Source organism: Dipteris shenzhenensis, chromosome 9, assembly GCF_047967505.1.
Source record: "Dipteris shenzhenensis isolate YYH24624 ecotype China chromosome 9, Dip_SZ_1.0, whole genome shotgun sequence".
NCBI classification, from domain to species: domain Eukaryota; kingdom Viridiplantae; phylum Streptophyta; class Polypodiopsida; order Gleicheniales; family Dipteridaceae; genus Dipteris; species Dipteris shenzhenensis.
The window spans coordinates 54992771-55012177 of NC_141604.1; the positions used below are offsets into that span (position 1 = coordinate 54992771).

General features: G+C 46.6%; 1 protein-coding gene across 1 annotated transcript in view; it reads left to right on the plus strand.

Annotated features, from left to right (window-relative positions):
* LOC147898857 (uncharacterized) overlaps positions 1 to 19407 on the plus strand; it is a 59829-nt gene that overhangs the window by 24668 nt on the left and 15754 nt on the right. Inside the window, exons 3-4 of the mRNA XM_087379240.1 lie at positions 1136 to 1180; positions 1304 to 1555. Coding sequence (XP_087235366.1) covers positions 1136 to 1180; positions 1304 to 1555 — 297 coding nt within the window. The remainder of the gene's footprint in view (positions 1 to 1135; positions 1181 to 1303; positions 1556 to 19407) is intronic.

The window sequence follows — 19407 nt, forward strand, 5'->3', positions numbered from 1 at the left end:
TGGTTGGGACTCACTTGGTGGAAACTTCTTGTATGATGAGAGTTTCCATTGGTCTAAGGTGTTTGCTCATCCACTGGCTTTGCAAGAGCCTAGACACCCGTATTTTATTTGGCCCAAAGGGATCCACATTGTGGTGATGCTGGTAATATGCTATCTTTTCCTTCATCAATTAGACAGTTTGAATTGGGGCTGCACTATTGATCTCTTTGGCATACTCTTTCTCAGATGCTTTAAGGCTTTCTGCCAATGCCCAATCTTGAGCTCATGTATCGCCTTAAAGACTGGTCCCTTCACTCATAGGTTCTGGGCTGTCGTCCGTTACTATTGGCTGATATCACAGTTGCCAAGTTGTATAAGGTCTTGCTGCCTCCTTCTTGGATTTCAGATCATGCAAATCATATTTGTTCTATGACTCAAAATGCATAGTGGTGGCAGAAAAGATTGTAGTAACTTTGGAATTGCAAACTCCCTCTTCACCAACAAGTTTTCGTATGGTGGGTTATGCTTGGAGTTATTCCATTTGGGCAATTTTTGGCACGTCGGCATATTGCTCCCACTATTTGTCAGAGATGTTTAGCGTCAACAAAGTCCATGGCTGACCTCTTTTGGCATTCCCTTGAGACTTCTGACTTTTTACAACTGCTATAGCTACTTCTACAAGCACAATTTCCCAATTCTTGCTTTGGCAAGCATGTTTGGCTACTTGGGATCCACCTTGTTAGGCAGGGATATGAATTTTTTTTCGCTTGGGTTTGATATTGGGCTTTCTCGACTCTATAGAAAGATAGAAACCATAGAGTATTTGGTGATCCATCTCTAGCCAAGGATCATTTTATCCGCACGTCCCTGTGGCATTCACTCTTTGATCGTCTGCATGCTAGTCATCTAGATTACCCTGCATACTTGCCATATAATGCTATCGTTTTTGCATGCTTCCTATTTGATGGACACGTCCAAACCTAGCATGCCATAAATTAGCCTGGGAAGTGTTTGCTACAGACAATACTACCCACATCTATGTTTCCTCATTACTACTTGTGGACATCCGTTAAATTGTTACTAATGCAACATTTAGTCTATGGTTATTTCTATATCCATGTGGAAACTTGAACTATGGATCTTCTGTGTTCTGCAGAGGTCCAAGTTGCAGGAATTGGAAAAGAGGAAAGCATCCGAAGCAGTGAGAATTTCTTCATGCGTTTTTTATTTATTTGTTTCCTTACAATTATCGCGATGGCTTGTATCATATAAAGAAATAAGAAAAATTGAAAACAACAAGATTTGATTAGATGCATTGCTGCAGGAAGTTATGGATCTAAAACTGGAGATTGAGAATTTGAGAGCCCAAACCATCGTATCCAAAAAAGTTGCAATGGAGGTGGAACAGTTGCGCATCCAGATATCTGAAGCTGATATTCTTGCTGTGAAGGCTACGGAGAAAGAACTGGAATCCTTGAAGTCACAAAACAATGTGCTTCTAGAGGAAAAGAAGAGGCTGTCCTCAATGGTTTCGGAGCATTTTGAAAAAGTTATGTCAAATAAAGATGCCCTCAGGGTAATCTTTTGATACTTGCAATATAACCTATGTCTTCTGAGATTTGCACTATTGCTTCTTGACGATTTATAAAATGTTTATGCCTTTCTTCCTTCTGAAAGTTTCAATTAACAAATTTGACAAAAAGGCCTCACATTTGTACATCCTGCTTGTTTTAGTTCGTTCCATGTTATTGGGTAGGATGTTAATTTAAACATTCTTGATATTTGTTCCATGTTATTGGGTGGAATGATAAAAGAAGAAGTTTAGCATGGTGTAAGAGATTACAAAGATATGGTGTTGTAGGCATAAAGTCAACCCTATGGTTGACCGATAGTACTTGGGTACTATATATACCAAGTACTTGTATTGTTTCATTTGAACATTTCTATTGGAGCTTTCTTGTGTGTGCATTCTTGCTCACTTGTGTTCACAACCTGTCTCCACTTTGTTCCTACATTTGGTATCAGAGCGCTTCCATCTCTAGAGTCCATACCCGCGCTTGCTTCCAGACACCCGCAAGCTTGGTGCTCCAGTGCGCGTTCCTAGTTCTCACATTCAGCTCTCCAGCTTTTGCTTGAGGTACCTCCAATAGTCCAACGGCTGTTTTTTGACCTTTTGAGGTCAGATTTCGACGTTTTTTGAAATTTCAGAGCTGCCCGCATACAAACAAGCCTGTCTCGCACCATTTCAAACGATTTTTTTTTAAATGTTTTTTTTTCTTCGTCCATATAGTCCGTACGGATCTGTCCGTATAGTTGCGCGATAGTGCCGCGAGTCCGTACGACTTGTCAGAACCTGATTTCGAGCATATACGACTTGTTAGAAGGCGATTCGAGCAGTTTTTCAGTGTTTTTGCTCAAATCTGAACCTTTTTCAGCTCCAGTCTTTCCCGGGTGTGTTCCAGTAGCTCCAGGCATCTCCATACTTCTCCAGGCTCTTCTCTACACATGTATTGTGTTCAGAAGTACTCCCGACAGCTTCATTCAGCTCCAAGTAGCTCACTTTATCTCCTTTGTCATCTACAGCTTGCCCACACAGTCAGTGGAGTGTTTTATAGGTGTTTCGGGCCAAGGTGCACTTTCAGTAAGTGGTTTGAGCTGTGTATTTCGCTTCGGGACTGTTTTTGCAGCCCATACTCTCGCACCCTCAGGTGCATTTGCAGATACTCTACATTGTTGGACGCATTTGCAGTTACTTTACAGTTGTGGATGCTTTTGAGCTCCGTCGGATGCATTTGAGCACTCGTGGGTGGGCTCTTTCAGATTTGGGTTGTGCATTTTCAGTTTGGGATTGCACTTCAAATTGCAGCAGAGTGCAGTGATTGGTTGATGCCATTTTTGCAGCGATTGCATTGTGCAGTCAGTGGCATTTCAGAGCAGCCAGTCGTACTTTGCATTTACAGCTAGTATTAGTTTGGGATTTGCAGGCACATTTGCAGCCAATTGCACTTTTGGGACTTGTAGTTCTTTTTGCAGGTACATTTGTAGCTTGTGGGTATCCCATTTTGCATCATGTCGACTCTTTCAGACAGTTTTGGCAATTTGTTCGAGGGTGACAAGCTGGATGGACCAAACTATGCCTTGTAGTAGTCATTCATGCTTAAGAACATCTTGGTTGGTAAGGGCTTGGGAGGTGAGGCCAGCAGGCTCATCTATATCCAGCACAGCTTCTTCGCGTCAGACTACAGGCAGACAGCAGACTGCTACAGTCTCTTCTGCTGTTCCATAGCATCGACGGAGGAGCATAAGAAGTTTGACCGCCGTAGTGCCCAAGTGATGGTTTTGATTGCCACAAATGTGAAGAGGCACATTATGACAACTGTCAAGTCGTGCAAGGATGCAAAGGCAGCATGGGAAAGATTGGCAAACATGTATCATGTTAAGAATGAGGCCTTGACAAATCAGCTCAAGGATCTCGAGATGCAGGAAGGCCAGGTCATCACTGATCATATTGCCAGGATCACTGATCTACGTGATCAGCTCGCAAGTATTGATGAGGAAATAGAAGACAAGAAGCTCGTCTCTATTACTCTCAATAGTTTAGCGCCTCATATGGCACATTCATCACTTCATTGACCATTGTTCTCAAGGCAGTCTCGTTCGATGAGTTAGTTGGGCTTTTGTTGCAGGAAGAGGAGAGATGCTCAAATTTTACCAAAGTCTCTCGTCAGGGTGAGCAAGCGCTTGCCATGGGTGGAAAAGGCAAATTTCAAAAAAAGTTTGAGCCAAAACACAGCTATACACCAAGGAGGGGAATGTAAGCAGTTCAAGGAAAAATCAGAAAAAGGGCAAATGCAATTATTGCAAGAAGCCAGGGCATTACATCGTAGAGTGTCACAAAAGGATTGCCAATGAAAAGAAGAGGCAAAGGGACAGCTCTAGCAGTAATTTTGTTGTGCCCACTGAAACTCGTGCTTCAGATGCACATGGTGAAGCTCATCTTGCCCAAGGTGATAGAGATTTTATGTTTGTTGCATTTAATGAGAAGATGGATGCCAGGGGGGATTTGAATGCTGAAAATCAATCAAGGGATGCTTCCCTTGTTGCAAGTGATACATGGTATATCGACAGTGGTGCTACTAAGCACATGACTCCTCGCCAGGAGTGGTTTGAGAGCATCACACATGTTCATGGCAAACAGGTTACATGTGCTAATGATGCTTCTCAAGACATCATCGGAGTTGGACACATTCCCATTCAGCTTGATAATGGGAAAGTTAAGTATATCCAAGATGTTTGGTATCTTCCAGATTTGAGGCAAAATCTGATTTCAGTTTCAAACATTGCCCATGATCAACCTATGTTGGTCAAATCTCAGGATAACCAATGCAGGATCAAGGATCCAAAGAAAGGGTATGAGGTTGTAGCAAGAGGCACATATGACAGAGGTTTATACAAGCTTGATCTCAGCCTTATGATCAGAAGGTATTGGCTGTAGCAAACCCTTCCCAGGCTGATTTATGGCATGCATGGTTTAGACATGTCCATCACAGGGCATTGTTCTACTTGTACAACAATAATATGACTCAGGGAATGCCAAAATTACAGCAACCAGCAAATGAAGTGTGTGTGGGGTGTGCGCTTGGCAAATTGCATTGCTTGCCATTCAGTAAACAAGGCAAGAATTGGGTCAAGGCAACCAGAGTGTTGCAGATAGTGCACAGTGATGTATGTGGCCCCATGACTATTCCCACGCATAGAGGAGCAAGGTACTTTGTGACCTTTATAGATGACTTCTCCAGGTTCAATCTGAGGTGTTCTATTGGTTTCAGGAGTTCAAAGCTAGGGCTGAGAACCAAACCAATTCTAGAATTGGAACACTCAACTCGGATAGAGGGGGAGAGTACATGTCACATGCATCCCAGGAATTTTTAAGGCAGCATGGGATTAAACATCACTTGACATGCCCTAACACACCACATCAGAATTCACTCCCTGAGAGGAAGAATCGTACTCTCATGGAAATGACGAGATGCATGCTGAAATTCAAGAGAGTCTCAAAGGTTTTTTGGGGAGAAGTAGTTGTGACAGCCATTTATATTCAGAACAGATGCGCTGCCAAAGATTTGGTTAATGTGACTCCATTTGAGGCTTTGTATGGCTTTAAGCCAAAGGTTAGTCATATGGCTTTCTATGCTTTGGTTCCAGATGCACATCGGACAAAGCTTGATGACAAGAGTGTTAAATGCATTTTCTTGGGGTATAGCACTGAAAACAGGGAATTTAGGCTTTATAATCCCGCTACCAGGAAGGTAATAATCAGCAGAGATGTTCTCTTTGCTGAGAATGAGTGCATGCAGCCTGCTAGTGCAGACTTGCCACCATACGATGACACCTCTTTGGACATCATCCAATTTGAGGATGATGAGACGGAGTCTCCTGATTCTTCCCCTACTTCTCATAGTTCAGATGGCTTGCCACATGTTGAGGATGGCTCTTTCTCAAATGTTTCAGATTTGCAGCCAATTAATGAGAATAGACAGCCTCATGTTTGGAGGCATTATCAACGTTGTGAGGCCACTAAAGATGTTGATGCAGCTCCAAGTGGTACAGCAGAGAAATCTATTCCATGTTGGGCAAGGTTGACCATAGAAGATGCTAAGGGTCAGCCTACTTTGGGGAAAACCAGGGCCAGCACTCAGAAAAATCAGCAAAAGGTCAATTTTGCTTTGATGACCTCAGGGATGGAAGCTGAAAATGAGCCTCAGAGCTTCAAAGATGCTCAGCATAATCCGGCATGGTAGAAAGCTATGGAAGCTGAGATTCAATCCATTGAGAAGAATGCCACATGGGACTTGGTTGATGCGCCCATTGGGAAAAATGTGGTTGGCACGAAATGGATTTATAAGGTGAAATACCATTCAGATGGCACAGTTGAGAAATACAAAGCCCGTTTGGTTGCCAAGGGGTAAGCACAAGAGGAGGGGATAGATTATGAGGAGACATTTGCTCCAGTGGCCAAGATGACCACCATTCGTTCTCTCATGTCTCTTTCTGCGTTTTATGGTTCGTCAGTATACCAGATGGATGTCAAGACCGCTTTCCTCAATGGAGATCTTAAAGAGGAGGTCTATGTACATCAGCCCCAAGGTTTTGAGGTGAAGGGACAAGAGCACAAGGTATGTAAGCTTAGGAAGGCTCTATATGGGCTAAAGCAAGCACCTCGTGCGTGGTATCAGAAGATACATCAGTTTTTGCTGTCCCAGGGCTTCGTAAACACTCATACAGAGCCAAATCTGTATGTTCTGCAGCAAAAATCAGAATTGGTCATGTTGGTACTATATGTGGAAGACATCATACTCAATGGCAGTGATTTGCAGCAAATTACAGCAGTGCAGTCCGCTTTATGTCACAACTTTGACATGACAGATTTGGGCCTATTGCATTATTATCTTGGCATTGAGTTTTGGCAAACCCATGATGGGATTTCTATGTCACAGACAAAGTATTCGAAGGGGTTGTTGCAGAAATTTAAAATGGAGAACTGTAAGCATGTGGCTACTCCATTGGAAAAGGGACTCAAGCTGAGTAAGCATGATACTGCTGAAAAGTTTGATGGCACTTTATACAGGCAGTTGGTTGGCAGTTTGATATATCTATGCTCCACACGGCCTGATATTGCCTACGCTTAAGGGCTTTTGAGCCAGTTCATGCATATTCCCACGATCATACATTGGAATGCAGCAAAGAGGGTTCTCAGATATGTCCATGGCACTCTCTCTCTTGGCTTGCATTATGCTTCAGATTGTGATCTAAAGCTGAGTGGTTTCACCGACTCAGATTGGTCGGGGGACATTGACGACAGACGGTCCACTACTGGCTATTGCTTCTCATTGGGTTCAGCCTGTATCTCATGGCTCAGTAGGAAGCAAAAGCGAGTCTCTCTTTCCTCCAGTGAAGCAGAGTACAAAGCTGCAAATTCAGCCACTACAGAGTTAATGTGGTTAAGGAAGCTTTTGCATGACTTGCATCATGCACAGGACGGCGAAGCAAACTCTATCTTCTATGACATCCAGAGTTGCATTGCCATAGCCAACAATCCTGTCTTTCATGCTTTCATGAAACACATTGAAAATCATTATCATTATGTACGGGATTGTATTTCTGATGGCTTCATCGATCTCATCTATTGTCCATCTGAGGACAATGTGGCGGATATCTTCACCAAAGCCCTGTCAACAGATCTTTTCTTACGACATTGACATGGAATAGTTTTCATGTACTCCCATGGGTTGCATATCCATCTGGATGAATTTGTGCAACCATGGTACTTTAGGTACTGCAGGGTACACCTGAGATGTTTCCAGGGTACTTTCAGCCATATCTTTGAGGGGGGATTTATAAGAGATTACAAAGATATGGTGTTGTAGGCATAAAGTCAACCCTATGGTTGACCGGTTGTACTTGGGTACTATATATACCAAGTACTTGTATTGTTTCATTTGAACATTTCTATTGGAGCTTTCTTGTGTTTGCACTCTTGCTCACTTGTGTTCACAACCTGTCTCCACTTTGTTCCTGCACATAGAAGCTATTGTGTTATTTAGACGTGCTGATCCTGCACTTTTTCCTTAATTTTCCCACTCCCCTCCTCTCCTGGTCTTTTCCTCGCTCTAATCCTCCATTCTCTCTGTGTCCAGCCTCTATTTGTGTTCATGCTTTTCTGCAAATTCCACACATAGCTTGTTGGATGCTTTACACAACCTGTTATGCCTTCTCTTGCCCCCTCCGTGGATATCCTCACCTCAATCTTCTCCTCCCTCTTGGGATTTAATGTTCTCCTTGGCACGCTATGATAACTAGCAGCGATATCTTCTCCCTGGTATCTGCTTCTTAATCTCCTTTCTTAGGAATGCGACCATATAAATGCCCAAAATAAACATTTGGAATAGTAGGAATCTGAAGGAACATGGTGAAAAGAGGGAGAGAGAGAGGGTAGGATAGGGAGAGAGGAAATGATATTCAAAAGGAGACATAATGAAATGGAAATGAAATGACTAGAGCAATGAACAAAAATGAGAGTACTCACATGTAGACCAAAGAGCTTGTAGCTTGATACTTGATTGATTTGACACTAGACAAGTACAGCTCTTATATAAGAGCACACACACACATATGAACACCTATGCATATGGGATGACTCCCAATATGACACGTGGCATCTATAGGACACACTAGACTACAACTCACACTAGAACACACTAGAACACACCAAATTGACTCAGTTTGGCTTCATATTCCAACACCCCCCCATGAAGGCAAGGTGAGAGACTACTGGAATGGAACCAAGAACAAAACATGACAATGACGGTCATCAAAATTGTGCATGCCGGTCTAGAACTAGACATGGTTCCCACAATCTCAGAGGCAAGTGAGCATGGCTCTGAGGCTAGTGAGCAGAACATAGAAATCTCATCTAGCATGGCTCAAAGGCTCATCATGCATGGATGCATGACCAACTCAGAGCTCTAGGAGACCAATGCACCAACATCTTGAAACTCATCAAGCCAGGCCTGATAAACAAATAGACCTATCAATGCCAATACATGGCTCCCACAGTACATCCCCCTCTTGACTCCAGGGACTAACTAGAAACATGGAGTCACACGCCATAAAAGAAATACATCATTTTAGGAGGACAATCCAAGGCAGAGGACCTTTATTAACTCTTCAAACATTCTTTTTAGAGGGACTACTCAAGGCAGAGAACCTTAACTCAAACATATGTAAAAAAATATTAAAGACTTCATTCATTTTATGCATAGCAAGGGCAGAGAACCCATGAGTCTGAAGTAGTTACCGCACAAGAGTGTGCACATCCTGATGCAAAGAGATATGTCGATGAAGAACCAGGCGAGGATGCCCTCGAATGATGTGTCGATGAAGGCTATCGGAGCAGTTACTAAGGGAGATCACGTCATAACTCTCAATGTGCCGATCGGAGAGTGATTGAATGTGCATAAGAGGTTCAAAAAAATGAGCAAAAGTGCTCAAGGGAACTGCCCAGTTGAAGATGCAAATCATGGGCAGCAGTTCAAATTAGATTCGTGAGCACCAACAAATTGGGGGCACCCACGAATCGGGAGCAAAGTGAGGGCAGCTCAGCTCAGTGGCTCATGCGCATTTGGAGAGGCAATGAGTAGTAGAGATGGCACACCAATCGAAGCCGTCACCGAAGTGTACCAAGATTAGAGAAATGATATTTGACTGTTCGGGACAGTCAAACACCGCAATATCGCAATGTCGGAGATGACGAGGTGTGAAAAGAGTATTTCCCACTGTCGGAAGCCTCAAGTCAATGTACCGGACAGGACAAAGGGGTGGATCAAGATCGAGCTGCTGCTCCTCCCCGTGAGGCCCTGTTGCCCCCTTTGTCAGCCCCTCCCTCACCCTCCTCCTCGCTAGCCCCCCCCTCTCCCTCCCCTTCCTCGCTGCCCTCTCCCTCCCTCCCCTCGCTGCCCTCTCCCCTCCCTGCCCCCTCCCCTCGCTGCCCTCTCCCTCCCCCCCCTCGCTGCCCTCTCCCCCCCCGCCTGCTGCCCCTGCCTCCCCCCCCCTCCCTCCCTCTCCCCCCCCCCCCTCCTTTACCCCCGCTTGCTCCCCTCTCCCCCCCCGCCTGCTGCCCCTGCCGTCCCCGCCGCTCCATCCCTCTCCCCCGCCCCCTCCTTTCCCCTTGCCCGCTCCCCTCTCCCCCTACGCCTGCTGCCCCTACCCTCCCGGCCCCCCTCCTCCCCCCCCGCCCCCTCCTTCACCCCTCCCTTCCTAACCAGCTCCCTCCCTTCCTCTCCCCCGTCCACCCTCCCCCTCTCCGCCGGCCCCCTCCCTGCCTTCATAACCCGCCCCCTCCTTTCCTTTCCTCTCCCCCGCCCTCCCTCTCCCTCCCCGCCCCCTCCCTTCCTAACCCGCCAGCTCCACTCCGCCTCCCCCCGCAGCCTACTGCCTTCCACCCCCTGCAGCCTACCTCCTTCTCCCTCCCCGCAGCCCTCCCGACTCCTTTCCTCCTCTTCCTCTCTCTCCTTCCATCTCCTGCTCTCCTTGCTACGCCCGTGTTCTAGGGTGTCCTGGGCAGCAGTTTCACGGATGGAGCTTTTTCAGTGTTTGAATCGGCCCTTTCACTTCGATTGGCGAATGGATCCCCACTCAGCCAATCTTCGTCCACTTCCACCGGCTGCGAGAACCGTCATTTTTTTAGAAGATGAGTTGCAGCATCGAACAGGAGAGTACACATGCCCATCCATGCACATATTGATAGATTTTATGTAGACAATTGGGCACTTGACAGAGGTGGATCTGTATGCATTTCTACTGGGGTTTCCACTTCAGATCATTTTCCAGTGGTGTTGTAGGTTCTAAAGGCTCATCGGAGAGGACTTTCTGTCAGTGTCAGGATTCCAGATGCTTTTTATGTAGAGGAGAGCCTCATGGAGGATATTTTACAGATTTGGGTTTCTCACATACAGGGTGGAGTTGCTCGCCCATCTCAGGTAGCCGTAGCGTTATCCGGAATTAGTGACTATTATCATACAGCCGCTGATTCCAGGAGACGTGAGATTGGTATACTCCAGCAGTTAGTGTCCCTTCAGAGGGAAGAGTAGAAGAGGCCCACAGATGCTCTGATTCGGGAGCGCCTTGCTACAGCAAGGGATCATATACAAACATTGTTGGATCAAAGAGCAGAGTATGCCTTTCATGCACGGGAATCCTTTTGGATTCAGATGGGTGGCAGGGTCAACAAACACTTTTTCTCTACTCATGGGCCTAGACATAGTAGAGATAGTGTCTCGCGCTTGTTGACTCAGACGGGGTGTTACAGTCAGATCCTGATGCCGTCATGCGCATAGCTTCAGATTTTTTTGCATCCCTTCTTACTGCAGATCGGGCACACAGGCCATAGATGATGCCAGAGAGGTTATTTGGTAGTGTATCTCAGTATAGGTGAAGGATGAGATGTTTGTTTCTCTTGATGCACCTTTCACGAATGAAGAATTCAGGACTGCAGATTGGTGATCACATTACATCAGCCCTGCAGGGCGTGTGGGATCACATTACATGAGCCTTGCAGGGCGTGTGGGACTCTGGTGAGATGCCTGACTCACTTACAGACGGTCTCATTCATCTCATCCCAAAGGGAGGTAATAGGAATCTAGTGTCACAATGGAGACCCATCACTCTATTGGGCACTTTTTACAAGATTCTGGTGAAAGCGATCAGTCTGCGGCTACAGGTTTTTCTTCCAAATTTGATTCATGACACGCAGACAAGGTTTCTGCATGGCAGAAGTATCTTCGATAATATTTTCTCATTTTGGGAGGCCTCAGAATGGGCCATGCAGAGCCGCCAAAGGTTGGCCATTCTACTCTTGGACTTTGAGAAAGCTTACGACAGAGTAGACTGGGATTTTCTAGAGGGTACTCTATCTCGCTTTGGTTTTTCAGATGCATGGATTAGAGGAGTATCCTCTCTCTACAGATCAGTCCATAGCCAGGTGCTTATTGGGGGGCTAAGAGGGGTCAGATTTTAGATCTCTAGATCAGTCCGCCAGGGTTGTCCTCTTGCCCCTTTTCTTTTTCTGTTTGTGGTGGAAGCTATGAGTATCTACCTTAGATCTCAAGCTGATATTTATGGGCTGAGGCTTCCTCTCTGCCAGGAAGAAGAGCTCCTGGATAGTCAATTGGCAGATGACACGGCTGTTTTTTCGGATGCCTCCCCCAGGACACTCACTTCCTTCCGGACAGCCTTGGATTAGATTTTGCACGGCTGCAGGTGCGCATATTAATTGGCATAAATCCAATGGTTTTTTGATTTGCAATGATGACACCCCAGATTGGGGAAATGATATTGGTTTCACTTGGGTATAGAGGGGTGTCTTCGTTAGATATTTGGGCTGCCAGGTTCGGGTGGGCATCTCTCCTTCACAAAAGTTTGCTCCGGTGTTGGAGAGCATCAGAAGAAAGCTCCTTTTCTGGAGCTCAGCCAAACTTGACTTGGCATCCAGAGTGGTGGTGGTTAACCAGGTTCTTCTAGCTACAGCATGGTTTGTATGCTCTTGTTGGTGCCACTCTAGGGATTGTATCACTCAGCTCAAGAGGCTAGTACAAAACTTTTTATGGAGTGGTCTAGATGGCACAACTGATGTTACAGCTAGGGTGGCTTGGGAGACCTTGATTCTTCCTACAAGAGAAGGGGGTTTGAATATCATTGACCCGGATCTATAGTGCAGGGCCTTACTCTACAAGGTCGTTGTGAGAGGACTTATGCCAGGGCAAGAGCCTTGGAAGGACTTTTTCATCAGATGCATACAGTCTCGCACACCCACTTCAGGAGATGATTGGATACACAGTACCAGATGGATTTTCACCACAGTCCACCTCAGATCTCCTTATTCCCCTCTTATGGTTGCTATCCTGAAAGCATGGGCCAGCTTCAGGAGAACTCTTCACAGGATTCCCCCGTCCACCCATGAAGAGATTGAAAGGCAGCCTATCAGATGAGCATGGCAGACCACTTGGAGCTTCTCTCTACCTGTAGTGGCACAGATGGGAGAGGGGCCCTGCATCTACTGTGGGAGCATGGAAAGCCTTCAGGAGGCTTCTTGCAGAACGACAGGCCTAGGTGGTTCATAATCTCAGAGGGAGTGCAGGGAGAGTTCAACAGATTGGTGCAGCCTTACCCTTGGATTGGGTGGACACAGATGACATGCCTATTACTTGTTCCACCTGGATGGGGGCTTTTTCCAAATCGGGCATTCCTTTGCGGGTGATTGCTTTACGTAGCACACATGAGGATGCCCTAGTCTTTGATGTTTCTTCGGGGGGCAGGCTATCCAAGTCCACAGATGATATATTCTTGGAGGTACTGTTTCAGCCAGTCAGGATAGTGGGCTTCATGGAGGATGGCTCTCTTTCACAGTGGTACTTGGATCGTGACCCGCTACTCATTGCCCTGGGCTCATGGAGGCTGTGGCTCTACGGATGTGTCCCAATTAAGTTTTTGCAGTGGGACCCTTGGGAATGGGAGTGGATAGATGAAGGGCACCGAGACAAGGGCATCCCCTTCTGTCGTTACATGGTCAGTAACACCAGGAAATCCCAGCTCAGCTGTAGGGGTTGGAGGCCCACTAGAGCTCCTCATTGGAAGTATTATCAGATTTTTGCAGACTTGCAGAAATTTTTTTGGCAAAGGCTCTGGAAATCCCACCGGAATAGAAAAATCACTCCCTTCTTTTGGCTTTCTATTCATGGTGGGATAGCAGTGAACCATTGGAGATCCAGATTCGGGGCTGACCCTACTTGCCCTCATTGCCTTTCTGCTTCGGAGATAGTACATCACTGCCTTTGGGACTGCAAACAAGCGAGAATCATATGGAAGGGGATTGGAAGACTTTTCAGCACTTTTGTTCACCTCCCCTTCTATATGACGTGGGGATCAGTGGCTTGGCTCACACTTTGAGGGCCCAAGGTTTTCTTCGAGAGACATGACTCGTCTTGGGCTCTACACATCCGACGACACCTTGTGGAGTCGTGCTCTTTAGAGGATGTTCCGGTCACTCTCTTCAGGGCTGCTCATTCCTGGGTTGACTCTCCATGGGAGGTTTTAGCTAGCACTGCAGCATGGCACATTTGGAGAGCCGGAAGCACTGAGGCTATGGAGGGTTCTCAGGTTCACCCTTCTCAGGTCTTGGCCAGTACTTGGACAGATACGGTACACACTCTGATGGCCATATGGGTGACCATGCAGGGATCTTCTCGAGCAGCCTCCTCCAGGATAGTTACTTTTCTCAGGGATTGGAGAGACTCTCCCTTCCTTGCTGAGACTTCTACAGGGTTGAGTTGGCATTTTCAGCCTTAGCCTTGGTTTCTTTCTACCTCATTCTAATGAGGTGTTTTTTATTACATGCTTAGCATGTTGTATTTCTGCACAAAGCTTGCTCTAGCGAGTTTCTTTCTTACTTAATAGAAGTCTCTTTTTTGCACAAAAAAAAAAACTCAATGTAGCGGAGTGTCGGTAGAGTCGAAATGACTTGTGGGTAAGCTCGAGAAGCTCAAATCACTATTGGAGGTCACGGGAGTCCAAATCTGAGCAAAAAATGCCAAAAAGTAGCCTAAAACTGTCTTAATCGCCTTCTGACAAGTTGTACGAACTCTTGGCACTGTCGCGCATCCACCTGCAGAGATCTGTACGGACGTACGGATTAAAAAGTGATGTTTTTTTTCTTGAAATGGTGTGGGATACGGTTGTTTATGTTTGGACAGTGCCAAAATGTCAAAAAACCTCAAAATCGGACCTCAAAAGGTCAAAAAACAGCCGCTGGACTGCTCCAAAACAAGTTTCTGGCGACCAACTGACGAGGAATGTCCGCCAATGCTGAGGGAGAATCACAAACTGATGCGGGATTGAGCTGAACTCACAAACGAGGACCAGGAGCAATCACTACGACACCAGAGTACTTGATGGCGAGGAACCATGGCGAGGCTAAGGGAAGGGAGGCTCTACCTTAGAGGAGAGGGGAGCTTCCATTTGCGGGCTTCTCTCATCCTCTAGATAGAGTAAGAAGAAGGGGAAGGTAGGAAGGGAGGCTCTGATACCACATGAAGAAACATAGTGGAAAGAGGGAGAGAGAGAGGGCAGGCTAGGGAGAGAGGGAGTGATACTCAAAAGGAGACATTATGAAATGGAAATGAAATGACTAGAGCAATGAACAAAAATGAGAGTACTCACATGTAGACCAAAGAGCTCGTAGATTGATTTGACACTAGACAAGTACAGCTCGTATATAAGAGCACACACACACATATGAACACCTTTGCATATGGGATAACTCCCAATATGACATGTGGCATCCATAGGACACACTAGACTAGAACTCACACTAGAACACACAATTTTTTTTTTTTCAAGAAAGAGACTTCTATTTAGTATGAGAAAAAAACCTGCGAGAGCAAGCTCAAAGCAGAATCCATCATGAAATCATGAGGATAAATAAACCCCCTCAAAATGAGGTGGAAAACAACCAAGGCTGACGCTGAAAGTGCCACCTCAACCCTATAGGAGTCTCAGAGAAGAAAGGAGAATCCTTCCATTCCTTAAAGAAAGAAGCCCTCCTAGCTGAGGCTGCACGGGAGTCTCCCTGCATACTCATCCATACAGCCATCAAGGTATGTATGGTGTCTATCCAAATACTAGCCAATGTGTGCGAGGGATGAACCTGAGTTCCCTCTAATGCCTCTATGCATCTGGCTCTCCAGATATGCCAGGTTGCTATGCTCGCTAGAATCTCCCAAGAGGTATCCACAGAGGCATGTACAGCTACAAAAGGAAGGTGTGGTATCACATCCAAAGAACATGACCCAACCTGATGATGTCGAATCGAAATGGCCCGAGAGGAGTCAAGTCTCTCATAGAATACCTAAGGCCCTGTGCAACTCCCCATTTTCTATTTCTTTCCCTTGAAATCCTCCACCTTTTTCTCTTCCCTCTCTCTCACTTTCACTTGCATTGTATTGCGTAGCACTTAGATGATATTCGACGATGCCTCTTCTTTGTGGCACGTTGATTTTGTGCTATCTTGTACGCAGAGTTCTTGATGTCCCATGGGCCCATTTTGGCCTTTAGTGGACAATAATACACTTTCTTTCTTTCTTTCTCTCTCTCTCTCTCTCTCTCTCTCTCTCTCTCTCTCTCTCTCTCCCCCCTCCCCCCTTCTCTCTCTCCTTCCTTTATCTCCCAGAGTCTACCTACACATCATCTCCAATGTATTCTTTTTCGCTTTTGCAGGCCTTATGAATGATTAAATATCATTCACCTTGTTTAAATTCTTTATTTAAATATTTCTAGCTTTTTTTTAATTTGTTGAGGCTCCACTTTTTCTTCCCCCTTTCTCTCTTGAGCCCCATGTCATAAAGAATGGAGAGTGGGCAAAGTGACTGAAAATTCTCCCTGCACTCCCTCTTAGATGTCTTGTCAACTGAGATTTAGTCTCCTCCGGAAGCCTGCGGAAAGCTTTCCATGACCCCAATGATGAGGCCGGTCGCCTCTCCCACCTGGACTACTACATGCAGAGTGAGGCATCAAGTGGTTTGCCATGATCATCCAATATACTGTCATTCCACATGATCGGTTGCCTATCAATCTCTTCATGAGAGGAAGGGGGAATCCTCTGAAGAGTGCTCTGAAACTGGCCCATGCTTTCAGTATGGCAACCATGAGAGGGGACGAAGGTGATCTGAGGTGTGCTGCGGTGAAAATCCATCTAATGCTGCCCATTCAGTCACCTCCTGAAGAAGGTATGCACGTGTGTATGCTGCTAATAAAAGATGCCTTCCACGGCTCCTGCCCTGGCTTAAGTCCCTGAACCACCATCTTGCAAAGTAAAGCTTTGCATTGTAAATCTGGATCAATAATGTTGATACCCCCTTCTTGTGTAGGGAGGATGAGGGTCTCCTAAGCCACCCTGGCTAACGCATCTGCTGTGCCATCAAGCCCACTCCAAAGAAAATTTCTGATCAGTCTCGTGTGTTGAGTGATGCAGTCCCTAGGACGGCACCAGCATGAACAAACAAACTAGGCCGTGGCCAAGAGGACCTGGTTGACCACCACAACTCTAGAGGCAAGATCCAGCTTGGCTGAGCTCCAAAAAAGGAGCTTCCTCTTGATGCTCTCCAACACGGGAGCAAACTGCTACGTGGAAGAAATATCCAAGCCGACCTGGCAACGCAAATATCTGACTGGCACACCCCTCTGAACCCAAGTGAATCCTATGTCAAGCCCCCAAACTAAAGTGTCCTCATCACTGATCCAAAAGCCATTGGATTTATGCCAATTTATTTGCGGCCCCGCTGCCAAGCAAAATAAATCCAATGCTGTCCTGAAAGAAGTGAGCGTCTGTGGTGTGGCATCCAAGTAAACTGCTGTGTCATCTGCCAACTCACTGTCGAGTAGCTCCTCTTCCCTTCTGATAAGAGTCTCAGCCCAAACATGTCAGCTTGAGATCTAACATAGATACTCATAGCTTCAGCCACGAACAAAAAAAGAAAAGGAGCAAGGGGGCATCCTTGACGGACTGATCTGAAAATCTGAAATCTCTCACCCCTTACCCCACCAATAAGTACCTGGCTATGGGTTGATCTGTACAAAGAGGAAACACCTCTGATCCAAGCATCAGTAAAGCCAGAACGTAGAAGGGTGCCCTCCAAAAAACCCCAATCTACTCTGTCATAAGCTTTCTCAAAATCCAAGTGTAGAATGGCTAAAAAGAGAAAATGTTATAAAAAATGCTTCTGCCATGCACAAATCCCGTATGAGTGTCATGAATATGATCTAGGAGAAGGGGCTGCAATCGGAGGCTGATTGCCTTGGCTAGAATCTTGTAACATGGCCCCAAAAGTGTGATAGGCCTCCACCGGGACACTCAATTTCTGCAACCTCCTTTCGGGATAAGGTGGATGAGATCCTCTGTGAGCGACCCGGGCATCTCACGAGAGTCCCAAATACCCTGTAGGGCTGATGTAATGTAGTCTCCAATCATATCCCAAAATGCAATGAAAAAAGAAGGGGTGAGGCCATCCGAATCTGGGCACTTGCCCTTGTGAAGGGCTGAAAGTGCAGTCCTAAACTCTGTGTTGGTGAAAGGTGCATCAAGCAAAACATGCATATCCGGTTTTACCAACAAAGGGATGCTCTGCCAAATAACCTATCTAGCATCCTCTCTATCCTGTGAGTCAGGATCTGCTGTAAGAAGGGTGGCGTAAAAATCTGAAGCTGTGCACATGACGTCATGTGGATTTGTCTGTATCCATCGTCAATCGAGGTGAGGAGGCTGATTCGAACACCTTTGAAGCTCCGTCCGCTCAAAAAATCGCTGCAGTAGAAGGAAAGAAGGGGGAGATAGGAAGGGGGGGACAGGGAGGAGAGGAGAGAGCTTAGGAGAGGAGAGGGCTGAGTCTAGGGAGCGGGGTAGAAGCGAAGGGGGAAGAGGAGAGCAAGGAGAGGCGGGGGGGATAGGGAGCGAGGAAGAGGGGGGGGGGGTGAGGCGTAGGAGAAGGGAGCGGGGTAGAGGCGGAGAGAAGGGAAATGAGGGGTAAGGGCGAGGTAGAGGGCGGGGAAGAGGGGAGGAAGGGAGCGGGGTAGAAGGCGGGGGTAGGGAATGGGGAGGGGGCGGGGTAGAAGGAGAGGAGGGAGCGGGGGTAGGAGGCGAGGAAGGGAGTGGGGGGTAGAAGGCGAGGAAGGGAGGGGGTACAGAGGAGCGGCTGAAGGGGAGGGGGCAGGCTGAGAGGGAGGGAGGGCGCAGGCTGAGAGGGAGAGGAGAGGGAGCGGAAGGAGAGGCAGGGAGGGGGCGGGCTGAGAGGCAGGGAGGGCGCAGGCTGAGAGGCAGAGGAGAGGGAGAGGAGAGGGAGTGGAAGGAGAGGCAGGGAGGGGGTGGGCTGAGAGGCAAGGAGGGGGCGGGCTGAGAGGGAGAGGAGGAGGAGGGAGGGAGGGGGATGAGGAGGGGCTGAGGGCGAGGGAGAGAGTGAGGGAGGGGCTGAGGGAGAGGGGGCAGCAAGGGAGCGGGGAGGAGCAGCTGCTCGATTATCTTTTGGCGAGCTATCTTTGATAATATGGGTGAACACACATTTTTGACTCACTTTGGCTTCATATTCCAACAAAATCCAATGGCCGAAGCCTATGTACGAAGAGAACCAATCATACAAGAAAGCATGACCGTCCAGGGATGACGTTGCTCCAAAAAGTTGAGCAACAGCGTGGCCTTACAAGCTAAAACATCAGTGTCAATATTTAGGATGTTCAAACCCCCTTGCATCTTGGCCGTACAAACATCACCATACTTGATGAGGCAGAGGGCCTTTACGAACTAACACTAGTGTGAATATTTAGGATGTTCAAACCCCCATGTGTCTTGGGTATACAAACATAACCATACTTGATGAGGTGGAGCATGTTATGGTCAGTTTTGGTGTGCCAAAGACATCCATGACCTTGGACATAAATTGCTCAATGGACTAAGTGGGAAATGGAACTGCACATATGCCACGATAATAGACTGCAGAATCTAAAGGTGAGCGTGAAGTGGCCAAGTAGGCAATTTTAAATAATTAATCTTATGAAAGAGCTTTTGAAGCACTCACTGTCTCTATTGTGGCAATGAAATATGCCATCCAATGGGATATCCGAATTGGTGCACTACATGTTTAGAGGGCAGCAAGATGCCGAGCCCTCGCACATGGATGCATACACACACATATATTCCAAACTTCTACCTTTCATTGTCTAGCATTCACCAAAGCACGGTTTGATAGGCCATAAAAACTGAGGAATAGATCCTTGGTTTGCAAAATGAACAAAGGACAAAGGCTTGATTTTGGGGATTTTGACCCATGA